Raw genomic sequence first — 27029 nt, 5'->3', positions numbered from 1 at the left:
AGAAAAGAGCCTTCTTTACATTTCAGTGTCTGTTTTTCCACAAATTCTTTTTTTATTTGGGAAGTTTTGCCACTTTGCCTCTTTTTAGTTGCTTTGGTCTACATGAAAACCTCTGCAAAGTTGATAGCATCACTTCATGGCCAATGAAGTCATTTTATGCTTGATTGTTTAATTCATGGAAAATTTCCACCACAGATAAGTTGGCTCAGTTAATCACATGTAGTTTCTCTATGCAAAAGGCAGAGAGAAGTCTCTCTTAACCTCCATTCACATTAAAGAATTAACCAAGACAATTTACCCGAGTCCTGAGGAACAAGGTTTTCTTTCCATTTTGTCAAGGAGACATGTCTTTCAAGACAATGCATATTTCTTGCTGCCACCCACCAATCATAGAATCATTTGAGCTGGAAGGAATCTCTGAAGGTCCAACTCTCCTGCAGTGAACAGGGATACCTACAGCTAGATCAGGTCCTGACCTCGAGTGTCTTCATGGACAGGGCATCCACCACATCTCTGGGCAACCTGTTCCAGGGCCTCACCACCCTTATTGTATCAATGTAAATCTCCCCTAGTTTAATTTGAAACTATTTCCCCTTGCTCTGCTGAAGAGACTGTCCTCTTCTTTCTTACAACTCCCCTTTAGATACTGAAAGGCCACTCTGAAGTCTCCCTGGAGCTTTCTCTTCTCCAAGTTAAGCAGCCTCAGATCTCTCAGCCTGTCCTCATAGGAGAGGTGTTCCATCCTTTGGGTCATTTTTGTGGCCCTGATAAGGTCTGTAAAATCCATCAACTTAGGATTTCAGGGCTCTACAGAGATTTGTGGATGAAGAAAATCTTTGTGATCAGGAAGAGACGTATTGCCAACTTCTGTTTGCTATGCACTTCAATAAAAATACAGGATGCTTTACTCCATAAAATTATCTGCTTCCCCACTGGTTCTCTTGATGCTCATAATTCTTAGAAAACTCTAGTAGTAGGCTGGATCAGGGCAATTTTGTTTCTCCAGTGTGATGAATCTGCCAGCCCTGTCTGTTGCCATTCTGCAAATCTTCATCTCTGAGAACCAGAGCCAAATTTGACACTTGGTGCCAGCCAGCATCTGATAGTCCAAGGTTTTTTTTTTGAAAACGCTCTTCAAGATATCTTAATGCCTAGTGAAGAACCCTCTACAAAGCTAAATGCAAGAAGTGTATGGTCTGGATTGCTTCCCAGTTGTTTGCCCTCTGATCAACTCGGTGAAAGCACATCTATCAGCTGTTTTGTTGCAGCCCAACAGCAGGGTCACATCCGCTCATGTTGTGATGGTTTTGGCCTTGACGCTTTCACTGCAGTCAGTTCTGCTGGGAAACAAAATAAAAGGAACACTGAGTCTATCTGTAGGTTCAACCATGGGGCCATTTGCTTGCATCTATTTTTTCTATATTGTCAAACATAGCATTTCATGGCCCTTTCTTTTCTTGACCCAACTTATCAACAGTTGGATAGGTTATAGAGGTAGCAGGTGGCTCTGATTAGCCCTCTTGTTATATGTACTATGATATTTTTAAGAAAAATAAATAAAAATTGCAAATATGCCCAATAGCAGCTGGGCTGCCAAAATAGTGGTATGTAGCCTTGCTTCCATGTATTGTTTCCTGTCTCTGCATCCATCTTGAGTTTCATCTCACATATTTAGGCTGCCAGCTGCTTGGGGCAGGAGCACAGCATGTGTGTGGAGCACTTTGCTGAGTGTGTCCAGAACACAACTAATCAATACGTAACTAACCAATGCTTCTGTCCATGATTATCACATCCCAAGTTGAGTCTATTTGCAGACAGTATGTATTTCCAGCTAAGAGGAGAGCCTGTTCTTTGTTTACCAAGGTACTGAGACTGTTTTTTAATGTTGTTTACTCACTTACTTCTCCAAGACCTCAATTCCAGTTGCTAAAAACAAAGATCGACACTGGTAAAGTTGTCTTCCATTGCTCTTTGGGTAAGATTTCTCCTATCACATCTGGATTTAAAATGCTGCTTGCTTGCTGCCAGAAACAAGGTCTCCATGGGTCAGCACTTGGAGGAGCAGAGCAGTTTCCTCAGAGCTAACTGTGGTTCATAACAAAATGTTTTCCACACAGATTCCACAACCAACCTCCCTTCCCTGCCAACTCAAAATCCAGTGCCCTGGAACACCTTACTGCTGAAAGTGCCAAGTTGTAAATGGCATTCCCACTCCCACCTTACCACTGGAGCTCCTGGAAGGGTCTCCGTGCAGAAGATGCACTTGGGGCTACCTCAGATGTTGCTGCTGTAGAGGAAACCAGTGTATCATGCACAATAAACTTGTCCCCAGAGCAAAATCTGTGTGGAAAGCCTCTCTTCAGGAACCACAGTTAACGTTGGGTAGGCTACCTTTTTTCCCCCTCATTCTGTAATTAGACTTCACAATTATGTAGTTTAATCTAATTAAAGTAATTATGCAATTATACAATAATTGATACATAACCAACATGCAAAAACCTGCATAAGTATTATTTAGCCAACAGAGGAAATTCTAGATGAACCTTTTCAATCTCTTAAAAGTATATCATTTTAGCAGACAGCTCAAGAGAGGGATTTGGCCTACTCAGGCATTTTTAAATCCTTACTGCCACCAGTAATATCCTATTTTACTATTCCTGAGTAACCCACTTTCATTGACTTCAACAGGAGCTGCCTCTGAGCATCCATAGACACAAGTAAAGCCTCTGAAAGCCTCACCACAAGTATCTCATCCGAAGATAACAGATTGCTTCAAAGCAATTTCAGGAATGCCTAATACTGGACTGCACACTATTAGAGATTATAAAAAAAGAATTCTCATTGTCAACTACATTGTCAAGAAACTCTACCACTTAAGATCTTTTGTAAAAAGTAAACAAAAATTACCTCTTTATTATTCTAAATAACTGTGCAAAAATAGCATCACACATATGCACCGTGCTTACACACACATAAAAGAGGCTTGAGCTTTGCATACATCCAAGGTCTCACACACCAAAATCATCAGAACACACACATGGCATAGATGCGGGAGTCCTCACTCTAATCATGGAATTGTAGTGTCATAGGATGGCTTAGGTTAGAGAGGACCTTAAAGAACACCCTGTTACAACTCTCTTCCATGGGCAGGGCTGCCCCCCACCAGCTCAGGCTGCCCAGAGCCCCATGCAACCTGGCATTCAGCATCTCCAGGGATGGGGCAGGAACAGGAACCTATTTTCCTGTATTGGCTTACTTTTTTCCTGAAGCAGATAGACTGAGAAGCTTGTGTTTCATTGTATAAGGACGTTAGCTGTATCTGTAACAGCCAAAGACCCATGTTCTGAAATGACATCAGAGACTTGGGGGCTTGGTTGATAAGAAATGGGATTTCTTCTCATCCTTGGATAAAATTTCTGTTAACACAGTCTCCATCTCCTTACTGCTGTGCTGTGAACTGTTTATCCTTTATGGCTTTTCCCACCTGTGATTTGGCTGAACATCAGTGATATTTTAGCCTTGTTTTGGAAAGCGCTGTGGAATCAAACTCATGCACATTTGTATAATGCTCTGTATTTAATCCAGTGAGTCTGGATGCATGATAAAATGAGAATGCCCTGTCCCTTTCTTTATCTCTGTTGCATAACTCATGCTTTAAACCGGGTACATTATCCTTTGAGACACTATATGGCAAGTTTGTTAGAAATGCTGTGTAGCTATGTTGGTAAAACTACTCACAAACAGTAATGTCAGAGGAAAAATGTGAATGTTCCCTGATAAGCAGTCACTTGGGGTTTTCCTGTTGTTGTTTTTGTGGGTTTGTTGGGTTTTTTTTGTTTGTTTGTTTGTTTTGGGGTTTTTTTGTTTTTGCATGATTTGCTACTAAGAATCTAGCTTTAAGTGTTATTACCCATATGTGCAGAACTATAATTTTGATTTGATCCATATTCTCTTTAATGCTGAAACTGTTGAAAAAAACCTTTTTCAATTTGGTTTCAAATTCAAACATGATGGTTTTACAGTTATCTTTTAATTGTCAGTATTCATATTGCTAGTATAAGTGTTTGTGTCGTCAGCCATAATCTTCTTTTTCATGATAGACACTGCAAACGTGTAAAAAAAGCATACGACTGAACAGTTGCTTGTTCATGTTGGTATAAATTCTTTTCTGTCTACATAAGTCAAAGAGGGCTTGCACATCTGTCCCACAATTTCCAAGCTTTAGAAGAACTCACAGGTGCTTAGGTGACCACCTGATCACAGCCAAGGGTCACATAGAGAGTATCTTTGTCTTCAACCATTTTTCTTCCGCACCTTTGGTGATATCTAAAAGGTGTGACTGCTTCATAGACAGAAAAAGGCCATTCACCTGCCATTCTTAGGTGAAATTCACTTTGTTCTCCTGGTATCAGACATAGGAGACAAAGAAATCAAGATAAACATATCCACGAGCTACAGGAAAACTCAGCAAGCACCGCTGCATGTACTTGCAAGCAAATTAAATAAATAAATATCGTTATTTATATAAATATTCCGTGAAATAATTCGGCATAAAAATCTAACACCCAGGTATTTTACAGCTCTGCTTACCTTTGTTGCTGAGGTCTCTGTTATGTAGCTCACAGGGAACACCACACCACTCATTTTCATAGAATCATAGAATAACAGAACGGTTTGCATTGGAAGGGACCTCAAAGCCCACCCAGTCCCACCCCCTGCCACAGGCAGGGCTGCCCCCCACCAGCTCAGGCTGCCCAGGGCCCCATCCAACCTGGCCTTGAATACCTCCAGGGATGGGGCACCACAGCTTCTCTGGGCAGCTGTGCCAGCGCCTCACCAAGCTCTGAGTGAAGAATTTCTGCCTAACATCAAAAGTAAATTTCTTCTCTTTTCATTTAAAGCCCTTCCCCCTATTTCTGTAGCCATTCCACCAATCTTTGCCTGCATCTCTTCAGCAGTAAACTCACTCATATTCGGCATCGGAACTTGAGCTGAATTTACCAGCAGTTTGGTAATTCTGACAGGCTGGGAGCTGCTGTCTTTGGTCAAGATGCAGTAACAGACCGCAGCTGAGTACAGCTGATCTCATATTGCTGAGTGTGATTTAAAGGGAAATCTTTGTAAGAAGTATAACTGCCTGAATTACTACTCTTTTATATGTTTTTAAATGAGAATGTAAAGGCCAAGGGCATTTTTTCCTATTTAATACCATTAAATCCATCATTAAATCTCTCACTGAACACTGGCTGAATTTAATGGTGCCCTGAAGTGCCAATGCTGATGCTTGACTGTGTTAATATTGTTGTATATACAGATACAATAAATAACACTCAGCTAAGATAGTATTAGCAACCATATTGGGTGCATCAATACAAATAGCTGTACTAATGAGATTAAGTGTCAGAAACCAATGGCAATGTGAATCTAGGCACTGGGGCTAAAATATGGATAGGGATTCAACACATTGAACCTATCAGTAAAACAGACTCTACTAAAAGCTTTACTGCTAGTTGGCATTAAAGGTTTAATTTGAAAGTACAGTTTTTATATTTTCTCGTCTCACTTTATAAGATGCTCTGGCTTAAAACCTCAGCCTGTCTTGTGCGCAGGTAATATCCATGTTTCTGTTTGCTGGATAATCTCTGCAAAACCCCTGGCAGGGCACTCTGCTTTTCCATGCTTGTTCTCCTTGGTAAGCATGATTCAGCACTGGGAGGACTGGGTTTGTACCACAGGTGTTTTTCATGTCTAAGATTCTGAATGCAAGATGTTGAAGATGTTTCTTGTTTATGCTTTCACGGCTTGAAGGAGAAAAGCTCTATGTTGTGATCTTTCTTCTGATGGGTTTCTACGTATGGTAAAGCTCTGAAAGATATATCCACTGCTGTGTTCTACTAAGAAAATGTTCCCAAGTGAAAATGAAAGAAATGATCTAAGGGACTGCCTTTAATCACCAGGGGTGAAATCCTTCCCTGGGTAGGAAATTCATTTAAGGGTTAAGTGGAAATTAATTAATACCTAGACATGACGTGGACCTTCTTTTTGCAGAGAAATGCAATTTGATGGTTCTACTGAAAAGTAACCAAAAGAAATTAACATTTATTGCCAGAAAACAATATTTTATTACTTCTAAAATTTTAAATCTGCAAGACTAAGGCTTCTCTTCCTGATTCCCTGCTCTCTAGAAACTCAGTAACATAATTGAAAAGAGATAACAGTGACCTGTTTCCCTTTTCTTTATGTATTACTTTAATTTTTCCTCATGATTTCTATGAGGTGAAAAAAAAAATACATACATTCTCATTTTTTTACATGGCAGCAAAAGAATGTTAATTTTGCTGTAAAGTGAAAAAGTAAATCATGTGCAGTTAAGAGCTCAAAAATAAACAAGCGTATGTAGCCAGCTTACTTCCTTGCATAACTCTGTCATGACACAGCCCATAATTTCGTAATTACCTACTGTTTTCTGGCAAACATCTTTAGGAATACTTTAGAGAGTTGTAAAAACTTTTCTTAGTGTCATTTTTCATAGCATTCTAGCTCTAAAGCCAAGCTGTCTTCATACCGAGATTGTCATAGAACATCACTGGCAAATACCTAGAAATGGTGAGGCAGAATGATGCAGTAGATCATGAAGGCTTTCTGTGGGTGCTCATCATTCATCTGTTCAAGCTGAGTTGTTTCATTACCAGCCTACTTACAAACTGTTTCAGAGATCCTTTTTTTTTTTTTTCATTTAAAATAATTCATTTCACTTGGTTTTAAACAAATCAGATAAACCTGAAGGCATTTCATTTCAGCTAAAACTGAAGCAGTCGTGCAGTCTCTAACATTCATTAAGTTAAAGTGGTTTGAAGCTATTAAATAGTTGTGAATTCCTTATGCAGACAGCATCTACAATAACAAATAAGACTCTGGTGTTACTTCTTAATGAAACAAAGGAAGTAATGGATGGAGTCAGACCCTGTGATTTAGAAACAGACTTAAGGCTTCACTGTATGTTTTCACATATTCTCTTACTTTTTCCAAGAGTGGCATTTTCACCCTCAATACTTTTTGTGACAGGAAAATGATGAGTTTCTCTTAGGTGATTTTCCAACTGAAGAGTCTTTCAACTTTAATTCTATTTTTATGTGTTTTACCTCATAATGATAGTATAGTACTTACAGAGATTACAAGGGTGCTGTGATACTTGATTCAAGTTTGTAGACTACTTTGCAAATGAAAGACAGTGTGTACAATAAGCACTAAATGTTATTGTTTCAGGGCTTAAAGCAGGCAGAGCTAACGACAGTGGTAGCTTTGAGGAACCCACTTAATGTAAACACTAGATAACAGTGAATTGCACAGTTAAAGAAAGGTCATCTTTACTGTTCCACCGGCATGCTTTCAGCTCATTCACAATCAAGAAATGCCAGACTGCTTAGGGATAACTGGGGCAAACAAAGGGGCTCTGCTTACCTGCATCAGATTCTTCAAGGCTACCTTGTGTAGCACAGAGAAGTGGCAAGTGCCACTTTGTGCTCCTGAGGTCATGATGGGGGACAGTGGCAGCCCAGATGGGTGAAATGCCCTTGCAAAGGCTTCCAGAAGAACTGTGTCATTGTCAAACCTAACATTTGCCACATAGCCACAAGGGACTGGCCTCAAGCCCTCTTCTCTCTCTTTCCTGTCTTTTCAGGGCTCAGATCTGGTTCTCTTTTCCAAGGCTGTCACAGCACAAAGCTGTGAGGTTACACATAGGAACAGGTTGCCCAGAGAGGTTGCGGATGCCTAATCCCTGGAGGCAGTCAAGGCCAGGCTGGATATGGCTCTGGGCAGCCTGATTTGATGGTTGGCAACCTTGTCCATGGCAGACAGGGTTGGAAGTAGATGATCTTCGAGGTCCTTTTCAACTCAGGCCATTCTATGATTCTACGATCTCATGATCTAGTTCCAACCCCTGCGTGGGCAGGGCTGCCACCCACCAAATCAGCTGCCTAGGGCCCTATCCAACCTGGAATTGAGTGCCTCCAGGGAGGCATCAGGAACTGAGACTCAGTTTGTACAGTGTGAACTGAGGGAGCAATTAGCTGTTAGTGAAGATCAGGTTTGTGACCACCTGAGGAGCCTAAACATCCATAAGTCCACGGGTTCCAATGAGTTGCATCCCAGAGACCAGAGAGAATTGGCTGATGTAGTCTTCAAGCCACTCCCGATGATATTTGAAAAGACATGGCAGTCAGGTGAGGTCCCTGGTGAATGGAAAAAGGCAATGTCGCACCCATTTTTAAGAAGATTAAATAGGACAAGTCAGGGAACTACTGGCCAATTAGCCTCACCTCATTACTGAGGAAAGTCATGGAGCAGATCCTCCTGGAAGCTGTGCTAAAGCACATCGAAGAGAGGGATGTGATTCAGGACAACCAGCATGGCATTATTAAGAGTAGGTCCTGCCTGACTAACATAGTGGCCTTTTATGTAACTGAATCAGTGGACAAGGGAAGAGTCCTTGGTATCATTTGCCTGGACTTCAGTAAAGCCTTTGACATGGTCCCACTTAACAGCATTCTCTCCAAATTGAAAAGATATAGATTTGATGGATGGACTGTTCAGTGGATGAGAAACTGGTTGTGAGATTGTAACCAAAGAGTAGTGGTCAATTCAATGTCTGGATAGAGATCAGTGACAAGTGGTGTCCCTTAGGGTCAGTACTGAGACCAATGTTCTTTAATATCTTCATCAATGACATTGACGATGGGATCAAGTTCTCTGATCTTATGATTCTGCAGAGCGTCCCACCTTCTCTGTACAGCCTATCCCAATTTGTAGTGGCTGATGTTCCCTATGTGCAGAGATGGGGTCTTAGGAAAGCTGCAGCAATTTCATATGGAGAATGCATCCAGTGGGACACCTCTACATAATTATTTAGTGATATGAACATGCCACTCATTCCTCATTTCTTCCTCATCTCTTATCTCACTTTGGTTTTGAAACACATTTCGGATCAAATTAATTCAAACATTAGCACTGCAAGACGTCAAAAAGAAAAGGAAATCTCTCTAAAATACTGACAGATATTCTTGTCCTCAGAGGTTTCTGTCAGTTCACAGATACCTAAATTCACCAGTTGAAAGTGCAGTTCTATAGTAGTTTTGAGAAGGCTGAACTATTATTTCCAAGAGAAACTCTACCTTTGTACTGTGAAAGCTTTGTGAATTCATTTTTACTGTGGATTAAGTCCCAAAGTTGTCTAGTAATTTATCTAAGTGGGGCAGTCCTGGTTCTCCAAATCTCTGCCCACCTGTGCTGGCATTTCTACCAGCACCCAAGCTTTCCTCTGCCTGCTACACTCACGGCACTCTTCCAGGCTGAGACAGAATCCAAATGCCACTCTTCAGAAGAAAAATGTGATGTAAATGTCGCCAGTCAACAAACCAGCTTGCTACCCACAACATTAAAATGGAAAACCTAAAATTGGATTATCTATATAATTAAGGAAAGCATTTCAAATGATCACAGATGACCTTTCTAAAACATCAATGTCTTTTTAATGTGAAAGCATTAAAAGGTCATGTGGTAACTTAAGGAGGGTAAGGAAGAGAGGCCTGATGCACACCTCAGCCTCACTCTGTTAGGAACACAGCCAAGATACAGAAATATGGTAACACTTTCAGGTTTGCAGATAAAGCCATAACCTATGAGATTTTGATGAACTGAAAAAGAAAAAAAAAACAACCAACCCCTCCAAAATAAAGAACAAGAATTATATTAGGTATATTTTAGGTGTGAGTCTGAACAATGTGTTTTATCACCCATTCTGACATAATAATCCAGGTAACTACAGCCATTTTCCACTGTTCCGGGCCCATTATCTTGTTTCTGCCTAGAGCATATCATTCTGAAAAACACCTTTTCTTGATCTGCAAACTTTAAGGGATGAAAACTTAATACCACGTCCCAGCAGTGATACACCAGATCATGAGACATTATTCTTCTTTACCTAAATATGATTTGTCTGTTTCTAGCCATTGGTTTATGATACAAGAAGTTAGTAGCTGTCTAGAAGAAAGTTTTCTAAGAGTGTTAGAAGTAGGGGTTTGTTTGAGGCTTTTTCCCTCACTTTGACGGTGCTCATGTAGTTCAAGCATAGTTCCTTTTACTGTAACATCATTGATCTCTGTAAATCTGTCATCTTTTTACAACTTCTATCTGTTTCTAGCATTTTTAAAGAAATGTGTACAGAGGAAACAGCCTGTTCCAGCATCAGGCTCACAAGTTCAACTGTGCTGCTCCTCCATTTTACAAACACATAATGACTGAATTTTTTTGTGTGTGTCAAAATGGGAGATACTGGGAGGATATTTTCAGTCGTCTCTGCACTGGTGATCTCTAACTCCTTTCTAGGTTTAGAGTTCCATTTTGCCAGAAGTATCTGGTGTTCTCCATTCATAGATATGAGTTTGTCCATATTCAGCTCTGTACGTGTCTGTGCTCTTAGCTGAACTGGTCTCTGTCAGCTTCAGCCACTGCTTTGTGCAGCTGTGCTCCTTCTAGGGTAAGAATCATCAAGATTTAATATCTTTCTGTCAATTCAGATCTAGGAGGTACATGAGCAGCCTTGAGAACAGATGGTTGAATTCACATACACTGAAGCACGCAGTGCTACACTGATTTCTTAATCTCATTCAGAATAAATGCCTTGTATATGAACAGATTCTGCAAGTTGTCAGAGCATCATAAACAAAATTGTTTGCTAATTACAGTCAGCCACATCCATGCAAGGTTGTCCAGGCAGGATTTACAGGCTGCTTTGCCTTGCAGAACCTGTTTATGCTACAGAAGGAAAAAGGGAAGGAGAGCAACTGCCTTGGTGCTCAGATTCACAGCTTGATGTCCCAGCCTGATGCAATATTTTTCCTGTAAATTTAGCACATTTCTTCTAATGTCGGTCAGAACAATGCATTTCACGCAATGTCTTTCCATAACATAGCACACGGTCACTGCTGTACTACTCACATGTTTGTGAAGCTTAAAATATTTGATCAGTTGGCTGAGCAAGCGGAGCTAAAATTATAGATTCACACCCACTGGTGAGTCTCCACTATAGATGCTTAAAAACACTCTTTATAAGAGCCCTTGGGCTCCCAGGGACTATGTGAATCTTTTTGGCACCCCAGCCCTCTTAAGTTGGTTTCACAAGTATGACAGACTGGAACTAAGATCAACTCAGGCCAATCTGATGACCTGTTATCTGACCTTCTGTCCGGGGGATGAATCAGGACCACCAGTGTAACTATCTGAAAACAAGAATCCTGAAAGAAAAAAGGAAAAAAAAAGAGGAAAAAAAAAAAAGTATATTTTCATAAAAGTGGATTTTTTTCTTGCTTCCATTACCTTCTTGCATTCATCAGCATATTTTTGTCTGGATAAAGGAATGTTTGTATTTGAAATTACATGCATTTGCGGCAAATATATTTCAGCGTTGCTAAATATTTACCATGGCAGTATTTTTGTCTTCTCCAAACCACAGATGTTTTTCATAGTAAATATGCCTGTTTCATAGCTCTCTTCTGTTCCTTTGTCCACATTAATACAATCATCTGCCTAATACAGCATAAGTCCCTAACCAGTGTCTTGGTCTTTATTGCCAATAGCCTACATTTTAATTTCTTGAAGTGTGTCCAGAGCAGTCCTGAGGCTGCTACTGTTGCTTTGTTAGCAGACTGCAGAATTAACATGCTTGTTACTATCTCTGAAAATGTCAACTATGTACACTTTTTCATTATTATTTGAAATCATGCAGAGATCTGGACCTTGAAGTATCCTAGGTCTCTTACCTTCCTCTTTCTCCTCCCCCCACTCCCAAGAGGCAGCAATTCATCTTCATTAGCCACTTCTGTTAGCTTGCTGCCAACTGAAACCAGAAAACTAGCTGCATCAGTCTTGCATGGCAATTCAAGAATTAGAATCCACAGTCCTTGGGTGCAGGAGGTTAATGCACTAATAAAGATTGCACCTTGATTAACCACATCATCTCAGCTTGCCCAGGCAATGCTGGTTCTCAGTTTGTCATATCATATGGCCCAATGCATTCATTTAAAAACACAGCTTCCTAACTAAGATCACAGATAGATCACATATTCATCTCTGGAACCAGAGAAGCAATTTTGTTTTTTTTTTTTTTCATTTCAGTAAGGATTTTTTAAAGTTTTTAAGGAAACCTCCTGCCTCCTGTTCTATGGTATACCTGTAGGGCTTTAATTCAGATATGAGAGATCATGGCATAGTTTATACTCTAGTTAACACTTGCTCTTAGACTCAAGCCACCATTCTCTTGGATATCCTTATCTTCCCCTTAGCAGCTCATTTGTATCACATAAACAAAAAACAATTTGCAAGACTCTCTATTAAAGAATTATAATCATACAATGAAGGACCTAAATGAACCAGTTCATTGAATGACTGAAGCATTTTTTTTTAATATTTATCTTTCCTATATTGCCAAACCTTGACTAAATGTTGCAGGTTATTTGCAGGATGGTTCCACTAAAGCAGTGATAACAAATTTCAAACAGAAACTTATTGCACTGGCATTTGTGATCTGCTATAGAGTAACCTGATCCACAGATCACATTACAAATGTTCATGGTTTGGAGTGCTTTAGTTTTGTAGATACCAAACATCTGGAGATTTAATGCTGAACACATTCTTCAATACTGCAGTCTGCAAAACCTGACCTTCTCACTTTACAAGGGCCTATTTTTCTTTTCCTTTCTTTTCCTTTCTTTCCATTTCCTTTCTTTTCGTTTCTGCCCCTTTTTTTCCATTTTCTTCCCTTCCCTTCCCTTCCCTTCCCTCCTCTTCTCCTTTCCTTTTCCCTTTCCCTTCCCCTTTCTTTCCTTTTCCCTTCCTCTTCCCCTTCTCTTTCCCCTTCCTGTTTCCCTTCCCCTTCCCCTTCCCTTTTTAATCCCTTATCTTCCTTTCCTTTTCTTCCCCTTTTCTTCCCTTCCTTTCCCTTTCCTTCCCTTCAGTTCCCTCAGGTGTGTAGAGCACCAACACACACATGCAGAGTCTTGTTTCCATCAACCAACTTCAGCTGATGTCCACCTGTGTGGATCTGAAGAACCAAGCACAGCACAGATAACACAGTCACAGGCTTGTGTTTCCTTAAAACAAACAAAAAAAATTCCTTGACAGGCAGTCTCTCCAGTGAGTCCTATTTCTTTGAATGTTATAGTGATGAAATCCATTCAAAGAAACTTACATAACACGAAGTACAGACTGTTCGAAGGGTCCTGGGACTGCAGGAAATGGAGAAATGCAGTACCATGTATTTCCATCAGGTTGCTATGAAAAAAACTGACTTCTAGAATTGGAGCAGGAATAGGGAAGACAAAAAACTGCTGACTGGGACTCAACGCTGTACGCAGCTCAATGTAACTGATGCACTTAAGACTATTTTCTATTCTTTCTCAGGGAGCTTGAGTGGTTCCCTTATTCCGTCCTCCGGTCAGAGAGTAGCTGAAGCCATGTTTGTCACTTACCTAAAGATTAGAAAGCCTTTGACACCGTATGTGACATAAATATTGAATATAAATCAAAACTTGCCTAAGTAAATGGGCATGAAGGAAGTAAAACAGAAAACAACAGAAGCTGAAAAGTGGCAAGGTATTTTGTTGGGTTACAGTAGTTCTGAATAGCTGTTGCCATAAGGATAATGACAAAATAAAAGATGTTCTAGTGGAATGAAGAAAATTATCAAGTGCTCAAAGGAAAATAAAGAATTTACAAGGAAGAAAAAGGGGTAAGTTGATGTAGTTTGTATAGATGACATCTTAAAGAGACAAGAGGAAACAGCTTTATCTTACTATTTTACAAATGTGCATTCAGGCTCAGGTTATAAAAGTCACAACAATAGCAGATATAAGAGGAATCATTTTTAAAAAGTGAAAATTTGATCTTTCACATCATGAAAACCTTATCACAATGAAATGCTGTCAGCTTCAATGTAGTCTGCAAAAGTTTCACTGTCAGACTCTTTGCTTTGGATATTAGACACTAAAATCATAGCCACATTGTCAGCCAGTGGCAGTGTAGCTTCACTGAATTGAAAGGGATTCATGCCAACTGACAGCACTTAGAGAGAGTCTCCTGTGCAAAAATAAATAAATAAATTATTGTAGGAAGAGAGGAGAGTAAGCAGATAAGTTTTCTAGCTGTGTCCTGTGGTCACTTCCTAAGAAGTCTTGGAAAGCTCTGTGTTAGCTTTGCATTGTCTCTCTTTCCAGATGACAAAATATATCCACTGCCTCCCTAAAAGCTGCTTTATAGTGTAGGTGACTATAAAGAGAGCACTTCTGCAGTCCCTGTGCACTATCCGGCAGAGTATTTGCAAATGAAAATTGCGTATCACCAATCCCCTATAATTCCTGTGACATGTCAGTAGAGCTGCGGATGAGTCTGAGCCAGCTAAGATAATTTTCAAAAAGGATTTGACAGGGTCCTTTATGAGATGCTACAAAAAAAATTCTTAAATCATCCTCAGTGAGCGACAAAATATTATGAATCAAAAATTGGGTAGGTGAACACACACACAACCGAAGGATTAAACAGTCAATTTTCTTAATGGACCAATGATAAGTTCTGGTTGTGGCAGCAAATGAACATAGTAATACATGTGGCAGGAATTTAAATTTAGATGAGGCTGGATTCACTACTTGCTTTTAATTACAATTTTTTTCAATCACTTTGACCGTTCCTAGAATCATACAACGCACAGCAAGACTGATAGCACTAGAAAAACAGCATTGACTTCAGTCTGGAGTAAATACTATTATTTACCTCTGGATAGAACATTTCCTGAAAAATTACCTACAAGCTAGGGTTAGAAGCCCCAAACAAAACACTACCAAGCAGTCATTAATCCATGAGAAATGTCTCATTATTTAATTGTTGCTGCAGAAAATACATGTGGAGCAAGGATACACAGTACTATAGATTTCTTTATCTGAATACTTTCCTTTCCGTGAGAAGAAAAGCCAAGTTTGTGTATTGGCTGAGATTAACTAGGCTCAGACCTTCATAACTCGCAGAGCTGGACATTTATGTATAGCTGCTGATTTAAAATGGGCAGAGACAAGTGCAGTCACAGAATTCCAATGTGTAAGTGAAACATGCCAACACCACCACCACTAAGATGGGACATCTGTGTAACCCTCACAGGGAGAAGCACACGTTAATAAAAAGGGTGAGTCAGAGGTCTCCTGAGATTTGTGGCCTGTTGTTATCTGCATGTCTCTCCCACTGGGTGCCTCCTCTGATGTCCCCTTGCCCACCATGTCCCTGCAGATGCAACCTCTGTTAGTCTCCATCATCCCAGGCCATCTGAGCCACCCGTCATTGTGGTATATCTGCTAGCAGGAGGAGGAGGGTGACTGCCGCTGTCTCAGATAGGCCATCCTGAAACTGGGCACCTGTGCTTATCCACATTTATCCACTTCTCACGGGACTGGTTTCTTCTCACTGGTGACAGGTGACAGCATGAGGGGAAATGCCCTCAAGTCACACCAGGTTAAGGTTGGATATCAGGAAACACTTATTTACAGAAAGGACTGTTAAGCACTGGAATAAGCTCCCCAGGGAGGTGGTTGAGTCACCATCCCTGGATGTGTTTAAAATCCGTTTGGATGTGGTGCTCAGGGACATGATTTAGCAGAGAGTTGTTAGAGTTAGGGTAGTATGGTTAGGTTGTGGTTGGACTCGATGATCTTTGAGGTTTTTTCCAACCTGAGCTATTCTATGATTCTATTATGCTATTTCTATCCAAGCAGTCCAGCTAGGACTTCATTCTTTGATCTGGAAATCTGTTTTCCACACTTCTGGACCCCAAATGGCTTCTCAGTGGTTCCTTTAGTTAACCTTGTCCAGGGCTCAAAGGTTAACACAATCAAGTTGGTAGAAATATCTAAATCTGTTTAAAATTAGCCCATTATCTTATAATGGCTGGAACATTATCCAGTGCAAGATGCTTCAGAATTATTTTTTGTTCAGTTTATGATTAAAAAAAACAAAAACCTGCTTTTGATGCAAAGTTAAATTTTTGGTGGCGTTCATCAGTACATTTGAAACCTTATTTTCAGGCCGGTGGCTGCTTTATGCCAATCCCAAGCACCAGAGGCAGATAGGTTAGCTGACCTCAAAAGAGCAGCTGTGCATGAATTTTTATTTTAACACTAAAAGTTGAGTCCTTTTTGGTTAGTTAGACAGTTGCCTCTTGGTCTTATCTTTTCAAGCATTTCACACTGTGTACTGAAAAAAGATCTTGTTACAATCACATACCACCATGCTTTTAATCTGTGTCAGATATGTGCAGATAAAGACTAAAATCACAAAGGTTGCTGCACAAGGACATATTCTTCACTTGTTTCTGCTTGCCATTGAAGTTGCTGGAAATCTCAGTCTTTTCTCCTATTTTTTGCAATTCTGTTCTTGGCAGTCAGAAAGAGTCTGTGCCCATAGTTTAATATTTCTTTGTTCAAAAAGTATTTTACTGGATTTAAAACTTACCATTGTTCAATGGAGACAGTTTGTGATTTGTGGATATTTTTCACGCAGTGTTTTCTGATTTTATATTTATATATATTTCTAATCTGATTTCATTTCTAAATTGACTGAATTCCAAATGGTAGCAATATATAAATCATATGAACAGAATTCATCATATTACTCTGATAAAATCATATTCAGATATTCATGATAATAGCAATTATTAACCATGGCAAATATCAGTGATATTAGTACAACTTTGTGTCAGAAATGGTTACGTTAAATTTAAATTATGTAGAAAACTTTATTACGTACCACAGCTGCAAGTAAAAAGAAAGAAGAGAAGCTAGCTGGAAAAGAAAAAAAAAAAAAAAAAAGACTATTAGGGCCATTTTTCATTGAAGTGTGGATGAGAAATAATCTTGGAGAAAAGAAGAAATGAAAGATTTTGACATGTCAAAAAGAAAGGTCACCCTTATTTTTAATCAGCCTTCTCATCCTTTCCATGGATGAAGGTATCATTGTCAGACTTGGGCAGGCAAGGTGGGAGGGAAGAGCTCTGTTAACAGATTGGTTTCTGCACGGCACGTAGCAGACCTCTCAGAAGATGTTTCCGTGAAGGTGACAGTGGGGGTCAGCCACAGTATAACCTACGGGAACTGCTGCCTGGGCAAATGGAAATCATAAGCACTGAGCAGTGTATTTCACAAGTAGGATGGCTTTAGGTCAAAACCACTAGATGTTCCCATCCCAGTCTGGCTGGCCCAGTTCTTGACGGAGGTAACATAAGGCATTGCCCTTCAAAAGAAAGGGCCACGTGGTTATTTCTTAGACATGCTTTGGGGCTCAGCACTTCAGCTTCTTGGGAAAAACACTTTGGGAATGGAGTTTTACAGGTAAAAATGCCTTTCGTCTGTGCACACAGCACTTCATTTTCTAGAAAGTAAGCAAATGGTTGTGTGAAAGAGAAACAGAGAAAAACGGATGAGAAACAAATCCATTTTTAGATCACAGCCCTAGGATTAAATGTCACTATTGCAACTCTGCTTTCTGCCAATTTACTGTCGTAAACTCTTACAGTTGGAATATTTCTCAGTATGTAATTCATCTTTTGAAAATAATAGCACTTATGCCAGGTGCTTGTAGCACTAGGTCTGCTCCCTTTCAAATGGCAAACTGCTTGCCGGTGTTTCAGCTTGCTTGTGTTTAAAGAACTTACTGTGCATTAAAATGTACTCTATAGTTCTATTGCTGCCACTTACCAGATAAGCAAGTCATAAGATGAACAGTCTACCTCAAATAACTGAAAAGCAAAGCGGTTCTGATACTGACACTGCAAACCAGATGATGCTCTGATTAGAGGTATCCACGTAGATTACTGAAATCTAATAAATCATGTCATTTTTTTTGCTTCAAATAAAAGAAAAAGTTGCAGTTTTTTATTAGAAAATAAACTGTTTATCAAGAATGCTTTAAAGGTGACATTTATTACTAACAAACTGTTTTGAAAGGGCTGAACCACTCATTGGCAGAAGAGTCAGAGACTTCCTTCTGTGTGAAAAATGCCCCATCTCAGTGCTTGCAGGGTCAGGAAGCATTTCCATCAGCACTACTGAAGGGTGGGCGATAGATTCACCCACATCTTTCTTCAAACAAGAACATTCCTCAAACTAGAAATGAGTCATGGAAATACAACTCTGGTATTATGCTGGGAGCAGTCATAGTTCTCAGCACATGCCCTTGGAATATTGCTGAGAAGCCATTCCAGAGTCAGATAATGGTAGAAAAAACCAGGAGAGCATCTGCTGGGCAAACTCTTGATAGTGTCAGTGAGCCCGCTGCTTAGGGAGGATGAGGTTTCCTCTTCAGCTCTTGAAACTTGTGGGTTGACTCTTCGGGGTTGTCGTGCTTCACATAGCTTCTCATATTAACTCCGTTAAGTTGCTGTGTACCAAATATTATGGCTGTTGCTGTTGAACATGTCAAAAAAACATGTCAAAAAAAAAACAACAGCCTACACTAGACAGGAATATGAAGCTTCTCTCTTAACAAATCATCTCCTATCTGAAGTGTTTAATTCACACTTTAGCCCCCTCCTTCCCAAATTCAGACTTGCGTTAGAGACTAACTCATCCATCCCTGACTGGTAACAGCATTGAAGGTGTGTCTGCCAGCTACCTGAGTCTGGGTCAGGAATGACTGCATACAAGTCTAAACTCCATGCATCTCTTAGCTATTAAAAGATGTCTTTTGAAAATGCAAAAGTGGAAGGCAAAAGTGCAGAGCAGCACACTTCACTTAGGGCTTGTTGCGTGGCCATGACCTGCAGAACACAAACAAATGGCAGTTATGAGCTTATTCAATTCCTTTAATATAAAAAAGAAAATTGTAGGAATTAACCACTGGGCAAGTTCAAAGTGTTAAACATTTATCATTCTGACCTTGTCTGTGAAATCTATTTTGTGATTAGTACATAGGATGTACCTCATTATTTGATCACAAACTGAGATTTCTGTTCCCATACTGCAAAAACAAGATTCCTCTATTATTCTCACCAGGCAGAATACATCTTATGATTAAAACGTGGATGCTGATTGTCAGAAAAATCAAACTTCTTGCACTTAAGATGCATTAACTATTCAGGAAAATGAAATGGTGCTTAAGAACTGCTCTCAAGAGTCTGAGATAAAAATCAATGTAGCTCACGTATTGTCTAGATTATATGTGAACTGGGCATTTCCTCAAAGTTACAGTAACTTACATATTCCTCTACCCAGATATCCATGCTAGTGATATACTATTATTTTTTCCTATTCCACTGACTTCCTAAATACAGTTTGCTGTACAATATTGTTTTTCAGGAGATGACCCATTCATGGCCTCCACCACTGTCGGCTATTCACACACCAGGGAAGGCAGAGCAAAGCAAGTTTCCCTTTCCAAACAAGGTAAGAGATGTAAGAGGTGCAGCCTGCACTTTGAAATATGACTTACATGAGTTCTGGTTAAGTATGGCTCTGGACTGAGTCTGATGCAGTGCTGATAACCTTGGCCATGCATGTGCCAGTATCCTCTAGCTTTTCCTGCTTACAGCCTCTGCAGCAGTACATGGTCTTGTTTGCATACTTTCTGGCAGTAGCACTAACCCTCACATGTTGGTCACAGGTTCCTCACCTTAGGGAAAAAATACAGGCATCCCTGGTGGGGTATCCAGATGTGGTGACATTTGTGGGCACTTGCTGAGACTCCTGACCAATACTTCAGAGCACACACAGTTGCAGTAAGTCAAGAAGCTTCTGCTTACATCCCGCTGCTCCCACTTCATTTGGCTTCACTGAAGCCATCAAGGGCTGAGATAGACTTTGCTGATACACTGATCTATGTATCTGGGGGCTGATGAGCAGGTAGATATGCCCTGCCACCAACTTGGCTTTGGGAATAGATTTGCTCTGGAGGCAGAGTCTAATGCAGAGGTGTCCAGAGGAGCCACAGAAGCAGTTGCCAGTGAAGTATTTGCCTGTTCAAGTCCAGGAGCAGGGGACCAGTGTCCTTGTCCCAGAGGACCAGTGCCTCTGGTTCTGTTAATGATCCTTAGAAACCAGCTCCATCCACTACTGTGTGTGTATCACTGGAAGCATACAGCATAGCACAGCGAAGCTTATGTGCAGAAGCTTGGGGAAACCACATTATTTGTACTTGGTAAATCAGGAGGGAAGGAGGTCAGCTTTCCTATGCAAATGCCAATAAAAATTTCTCATTGTATCATCATATACAGTTTATATGCCACAAGCATTTGTCATGAAGTATTCAAGCTTGAAATATAATACTGATGTTGTTTATAGCCTTTTTACTGTTAAAGCAACTTCCTTTGGTAACTGTTAGTCCATTCTTCAGAATTCAGTGAACAGAATGATTACAACCACAAAGCCAAGAAAACATCAAGGTTTGCCTACAGTAAAACTGCTTTGCCGTGGATGATAGTGCCATGGTTTTGAAGTACCAGGGGTGTAAACCAAAACATCTCTGGCATGTTATGGAAGAAAAACAGAAGGAAATAACTCACTGTCTTTCCTCAATGAAAACAGACAGTTGATTGAAGGTGAGAGGCAGACTACAGACTTCTTAAGTTAAAGTAAGTCCAGCAGGAGATGGATCAGCAAGTTATCAACCAGTAAAATGTGAATGACAAAAACAAAGTGGTGTTTCAACTCAGCAGTTTCTTCCACAATTATTACCATTCAGTGTGTTCAGATAGCACGTGTGCAGATGTATATGGGCAAGGTATGCCCCTATCAGCATATGTGTGTGACCATCATGAATGTAATTCCTCACTACTAAAGGTATTGTGATAAATACAGGAGTAGCAGAACCATGGTCTATAGGGCTAAGATATGTGAATAATGGCTGATATTGACTTTCTCATCTTCTCTCTGCCTGTTCGTCCATCTCTGTGGGAAATAATCTGATAGCTTGAACTGTGGAGCTGTTTCAGAGATCTACCATTCATTTTTAAAAAGCCTTTTCTAGTTGGTTGCCTTTTCTCCTACCAAAGTAGAATTCCCATTTTATTTAAGCCTAGGATCAACAAGATTTCATCTAACAGTATATGTACATACTTTAGTAATATAATGATACCAACACTCTATTCTGTCCTTAGTGGCCTACATTGTCAGAAAATAGAGTACTTTACATAACATAGTGAAGAAATACCTAGAAGTACATTTTCCTCTCAGAAAAACCCTGCATTACTGGCCATAAAACATGATAAATTTAGACACTGTCTCTTTTTAATATTTTAAAATAATTAAAATGTATTTCTGTCACCTCCTCTGGACCCAAATGGTTGCATGCTCAAGAAGGCATCTGTTTTTCAGTCTCCAAAATGCAAATAATGGTTTCTTAATCTTTCAGTCACGTTTTCAAAATATTCATAAGCTAATAACTACTTTTCACAAAATGTAGTGAAAAATCTTTCTTAGATCTCATAGGAGATAGCTCCATAGCTCCTAGGAAGCTTTCCTATAGATGAGCTATATAGCTGTTCCAAGTTGAAACCTAAGAACTACACTATGACCACACACTATGCTGTGTGGATGGCACATTACTCAGAAAGATAGTCCTGTCAGTCAAGCAGTGGCTGAGGACAGCAAAAAGGCTAAAAGGCTAAATTCAGGGCATTGGTTCCTTCTCTCCATCTCTCCTTCTCCATTGAGTGAATGGTACTGTGAATACATTTCCAGACTTTATGGAAGTGTTGAGACATCAATTCAGATCATTTGCAAAGCATCTTTCAGATTTACTCTGTAGGAGTAAATAGGCTACAACCCTTTAGTAGAAAATGTTTCCAGATATAAAGATATTCACAGTCTTGGGAATGAGGATCTTGTAAGACTCCTACCTTTCTGCAAGGATGCAAATCATTCTTACTTTTCTGTCTATAAGAAATGAGTGCCAGCATCATTAGTCTCTGTATCTACCAAATTACTTTTCACCTACGACTCAAGTAATCAGTGATCTGACAGCTTGAAACTTGAAATTTATTAATTAGGCTATTAAAGTTGCAAAGGCCACAAGAACTATAGCTGGACTCATTTTGAAATCTGTCTAGTAATAAAAACTAATAAATGAGTTTTATATGTCACAAATACAACAGGATTGCATTTTTGAAACCGTGCATGTGGATATGTCCAGCCATAGAAGTCTATGCTCTGTGGATGGGAGGGTGTATGTGCATATGCTATACGTGTATGCAAAATCAGACCTCACTAATGCTGGAGGTCTGCATTAATCCACAGGAATGAAAAGAAAGCCAATGTGAAGTTAGAAGTGTTGGCTACTGCCCAGTAGGTTTTTCAGCACTGTGCTGCTGGGTGAGCACATGTAGGGAAGTGTTCTTTATGTAATAGAGGGCATAAAGTTGCATTTCGTTGCTAACTTTGAATTTTGTTTCTCTGTGGAATTAATTTGTGTTCTTGAATTTAGTAGGAAGGAGCAGTGATTGTCTCTTTATTCCTTGTTTTTCAAAGCTTAAGGATAATTGGATCAGTGTGTGATGTGACAGCCTGCATGTGCTTTCCTCTCTCCTATCTCTGTCACACTTTGTTATGAACAAATGGCTAGGCATTATTTGATTGTAATTTTATTAAAACATCTTAATAAATAAACTTTAAATGAATAATTAAATTTGGTAAATAAGAGCTCACTTGATGCTTGTGAATGAGCTTTCATGTTCAGACATTAATTCTCTATTCCAGAGTGAGGGAAAAAGTGCCGTTAGTTCTGCTGCCGCCTTTGCTCTCTTTTTTCATTTTTACTGTGATTTCATGTCTTGAAAGTTCGATCAGGTGTTTGATTTCTATTTATGTGTGTGTGATATTATAGGATCAGCCATCACTTTGTTACTTGAGAATTAATTTATCCACCCCAGGAAAATTGCTATCTTGTCACAAAACTATGGATTGATTATTCTCAGAAGCTAAATTATAATAATAATGTTGTCTTTTCAGTGCCCAACTCATTTACTCTTTCCTTTCTTGTTGATTTTAACAAGATGAAGTAAATGCATTAGGAAAAAAAAATGAAAAACTCCAGAAGTGAGGACTTCACCTCTTCTTTTTAAATTACACAAAACATTGTTTTCCTACATCAGTAAGAATATTCTTTATATCACGGCAGTATTTTTATTAGTCTTTTTATTTAGAATAATTTCCTGAAAATGAAGACACTTCTTTTAAAGAATCAGTTAAAAGGAGATGTGAAAATGTTATAACTCCTGTGTTTTGCTGATGTGAAATTTGAGATAAAGCAGAGCCAATGGCAGAGGAAATATACCATGCTAGACAGTTAAAAGGGGAGGGTGCATTCTTTCTGAAGCTGATGAAAATGTAAAAGAGTGAACAATTTCCTTGCTTTGCAGTTTCAAATAATCTCACAAACTCAAGGATATCTTCATCAAATAACTTTCTTCCCCAAAACAGAAAACAATTTCCCCACACATAGTTACAAAAATTCACTACTGTTGAAACTGAATGTGCTCTAAGAACCTACTTTTATTGGCAGCCTGGTTGGCTACTAGAACAACATTTAAATTCAAGAGTGTGTATCATTACATTATCACTGTGATCTGCCTCTGACATCTTATGATTATATTCAGCCACTTGGAAAAAAAAAAAAGGCTCTAATATTCCTCCATCAGAAGCATTCATAAAATGCTGAGGTAATTTGTCAAAAGTTGGAAATTTTAAATTATTGAAAAATTATTGTTAGCATATGAAACCTGGTACAGATATTTTTTTACTGTAGATGAAAGTAGGAACTCCTAATACTTGTCCCAGATTTTGATTTCTCCCATGTCAAGTGCATGTGGTGTCACTGAACTGCAGATGTGTGTTACACCATAGAATCTGTACATAGAATCTGGCCATGTAATCCAGAGAGTCTTCGCTCCAAAGCAAACAGTGCAGCTGGAGGGGATTTGACCAGCGAAGCCCCGGAGGCCTCAAAATCCTCTCTTCAGCCAACCTCCATTTGGAGGTACCAAACACTTGGGCCCCTAAACCACGTTTCTACAGGACACACAGCAAAATTTTAACTTAATCAAGCAGCTTATTCTTAATTTCTCTGGACACTTGCAGTTCCTTTTCTCAGATCTCTACCAGGGAGTTTTCTATGGGCGGTATCTATCTGAGGCCTAGTGAACAAGAGAGGAGGTAGCACAGACAGAAGTTGGATAAAGAGTAAAAAAGTGATATCTTTAAGCACGCGCATTAGTTTGGATTTATTTATTTATTTATTTTCTAAAATTTAAGAACACCCTAATCTGGAGTCTGGGTTCCAAGCTGTAACAAACCTACAGATTTCTCAACTGCTTTGCTTCTTCATAGTGTAGCAGAGACATACAGATACCAGCTTTGTCTAACAGATAATTGAGAGCTTCCTGTTTCTGGCTGTGTGTCTGGCCCATCACTCATCTGCTGTGGATCACAGATCTTCTTCAGGGTTCCATTGCTCACCAAGAATGCATGCTGCAGATGCCTGTCAAAACAGTCTGTACTGTTGTCATTGCAGCATGCACATGAGGTTGTTTTCAAACAGCTTATTCTGGGCTGATTTTGTGGTAACTAAGATCTCAATTAGAGGCAGAGAGGGGAGCAGCTTACAAAAATATAAAATAATAAATAGTAATGTGCTTGTAACACCGACACAAGGCTAGGGGCCCAAGCTTTTCATATGTAAGAGTTGCCTCTGATAGTAGAGAACTATTTAAAACGAAGAAAATTTAAACAACTGACTCAGAAGTTTTAATGAAAGGCTGTTTACCAGCAACTTCTCAAAAAGTATTCAAAGAACTTAGCAGAGCACCCAATATATCTGCTGAAGTAAAAATAGAATATAATGAAAATTGTGTTGGTCAGCATGGATCAGATTGAGAGACACCAGATATATTTGAGGGCCAGGTGTTCGCTTCATAGAATTTTGATGTCATCCTCATATACCATTACCTACAAAACTGTTCTTTTTTTTTTCAGATTCAGATGAACAAATATATTTCTTTGCTTCTTCTCCTTGTAATCTTATTTTTTCCTCAATTTAAATGCATTTTCATTGCAGATTCTATAACTATTTTCATTGTACCTATATGTTTCTTTCTAATTTTTATGAATTTAAACAAATTCTGTGATTAAAATGTTTGAACATTTATGTGTGACAAAGAAACATTTATTGTACCATATTCATAAATATTACAGTTGTGATACAAGGTTGACCTTGGAATCTCAGGGACCCAGAACTAAAGTGTGTATTTCCATTCTCCAATGCTGCCAATATCAGCATGTAAGAAGCAAAGATCAGCTGTGCTACTACTTCAGGAATCCAATGGCCCATGAAACAGTATTGGTCTTCCCTCTATCTTCTCATCTAAACTTGTCGAAAATAATAGACGAGTTTGGGTTGATCAATAAATGAACAGTAAGCAGGAGACTGGCAATAGCTGTACAAGGAATTGTGCCATTAGAGGATTGTTGTGAAATAAGTTTTCAAGCCTTCTGATTAAAGCATTTTCAAAACAACATTGGATTTATTCTTGTAATTGAAAATGACTTTTAAACAGAATGATCAATTAACAGTGCTGTTTGTACTGTTAAGGTAATGTTCAAGCAAGTATTGCAGCTAAATATTGCCATAAAAATAATACAGTATACCTTTTCTATTATTATTGCAGGAGTCACAACAGGGATCTACAGGACACAGCAATACAAGTAAGTACCAACTCATCTATGGTTGCACTGGGTGGAGGGAATCACAATGACTGTGAAAACCAGGGGACTAATAAGAAAACAGGAGTAGACTGGTACAGTGCAGAGCCTGAGCAACCAGTACTCATTTTTAGCCAAATGTTAGGATCTGAATTCAAGAGCAGCTATTCAAACACCAGATCTTTGGTGGATTGGAAAGAAAAAAAGAAAAGAAAAAAAAAGAAAAAGAAAAAGAAAAAAGATTCACTTATAGAATCATAGAATCATTACCGTTGGAAGAAACCACTAAGATCATCTAGTCCAATCATCAGCCCATCACCACCATGACCACTGACCCATGGCTATTTCATTATGTTGTTGGAAAAGACTGAAATAGCAAAAGAATGGCTTTTCTAAAATGCCAGAGAAGAGCTGAACCAGTTGTTTGGGAAAGGGCACTGCCAAATCCAGACTGCAGAAAAAATGATCACTTATCTTTTATAGGCAATGGTATATTCTGTGACTATTGCACTGTGAAAAGATAGACAAATCTTGCCAATGTGATACCAAATGATGCCTCAAAGACCATATGGCAGTAGGTCTTTTCTAGCTAGAAAAATGAAAACAAAGAAACAACAAACAAACAACTGAGCATCTGGATTGAAAAGAAAGATTGAATTGTTCCATAAAACAAAGTATTAATCCTCTCCCCTGACACCTCTGACTGTTGTTAATGTTGTCTTGCATATTAAAAATACATGATCCTGCCCTGTTCTCAACGTAAAATCATCTCAACCAGAAGAACTATTTTGTTAGTTTCCTGACCTGACAGCCAGCACAGAGCCCTGTTTGCAAATTACAAGGCTGTGACTGAAGATGAAAAATGCCCTGAGCTGGTAGGTAGGGCTTTGAAAGTGTCTGGTCACCCACTGCGTGAGAGAGAATACATCCAGCAAGACAAGGCTGGGAGACGTAGGCTATTAAAACTGTGCAGCTCTTTGCCAGGGAAAGGTCGGCAGGCAGAAGTTGATGTTGTGAAGAAACATGCAGTGGTGTCACTTAATTGCCAGCATCAGTTTGATATTGCTGCGAGGACCAGCAATAAGGAAATAATAACAGGCAAAGGGGATGAGGTTCTGTCAGAAAATAATGAATACAGTAATGAGAGAAGGAAGCACAAAGGGGCCATAATGGAGAGGGCTATGCAAACATGCAAAGAGTTGTGGGCATGACAAACACACAAGCTGAGCTGTGGGCTTCACCATGACA

General features: G+C 39.3%; 1 protein-coding gene across 6 annotated transcripts in view; it reads left to right on the top strand.

Moving 5' to 3' along the window:
• The window catches only part of AFF3 (ALF transcription elongation factor 3), a 321596-nt gene that overhangs the window by 170235 nt on the left and 124332 nt on the right, over positions 1 to 27029 (top strand). For all 6 annotated transcript variants that reach the window (XM_090127339.1, XM_090127334.1, XM_090127329.1 and 3 more), the window contains 2 exons: positions 19389 to 19475; positions 25748 to 25784. In XM_090127339.1, the coding sequence (XP_089983465.1) occupies positions 19389 to 19475; positions 25748 to 25784 (124 nt within the window). The remainder of the gene's footprint in view (positions 1 to 19388; positions 19476 to 25747; positions 25785 to 27029) is intronic.

This window comes from Phasianus colchicus, chromosome 1, assembly GCF_987193195.1.
Source record: "Phasianus colchicus chromosome 1, bPhaCol1.hap1.1, whole genome shotgun sequence".
NCBI lineage: Eukaryota > Metazoa > Chordata > Aves > Galliformes > Phasianidae > Phasianus > Phasianus colchicus.
The sequence above is the reverse complement of the archived record's forward strand: the minus strand, read 5'-3'. Positions and strand labels throughout refer to the sequence as shown.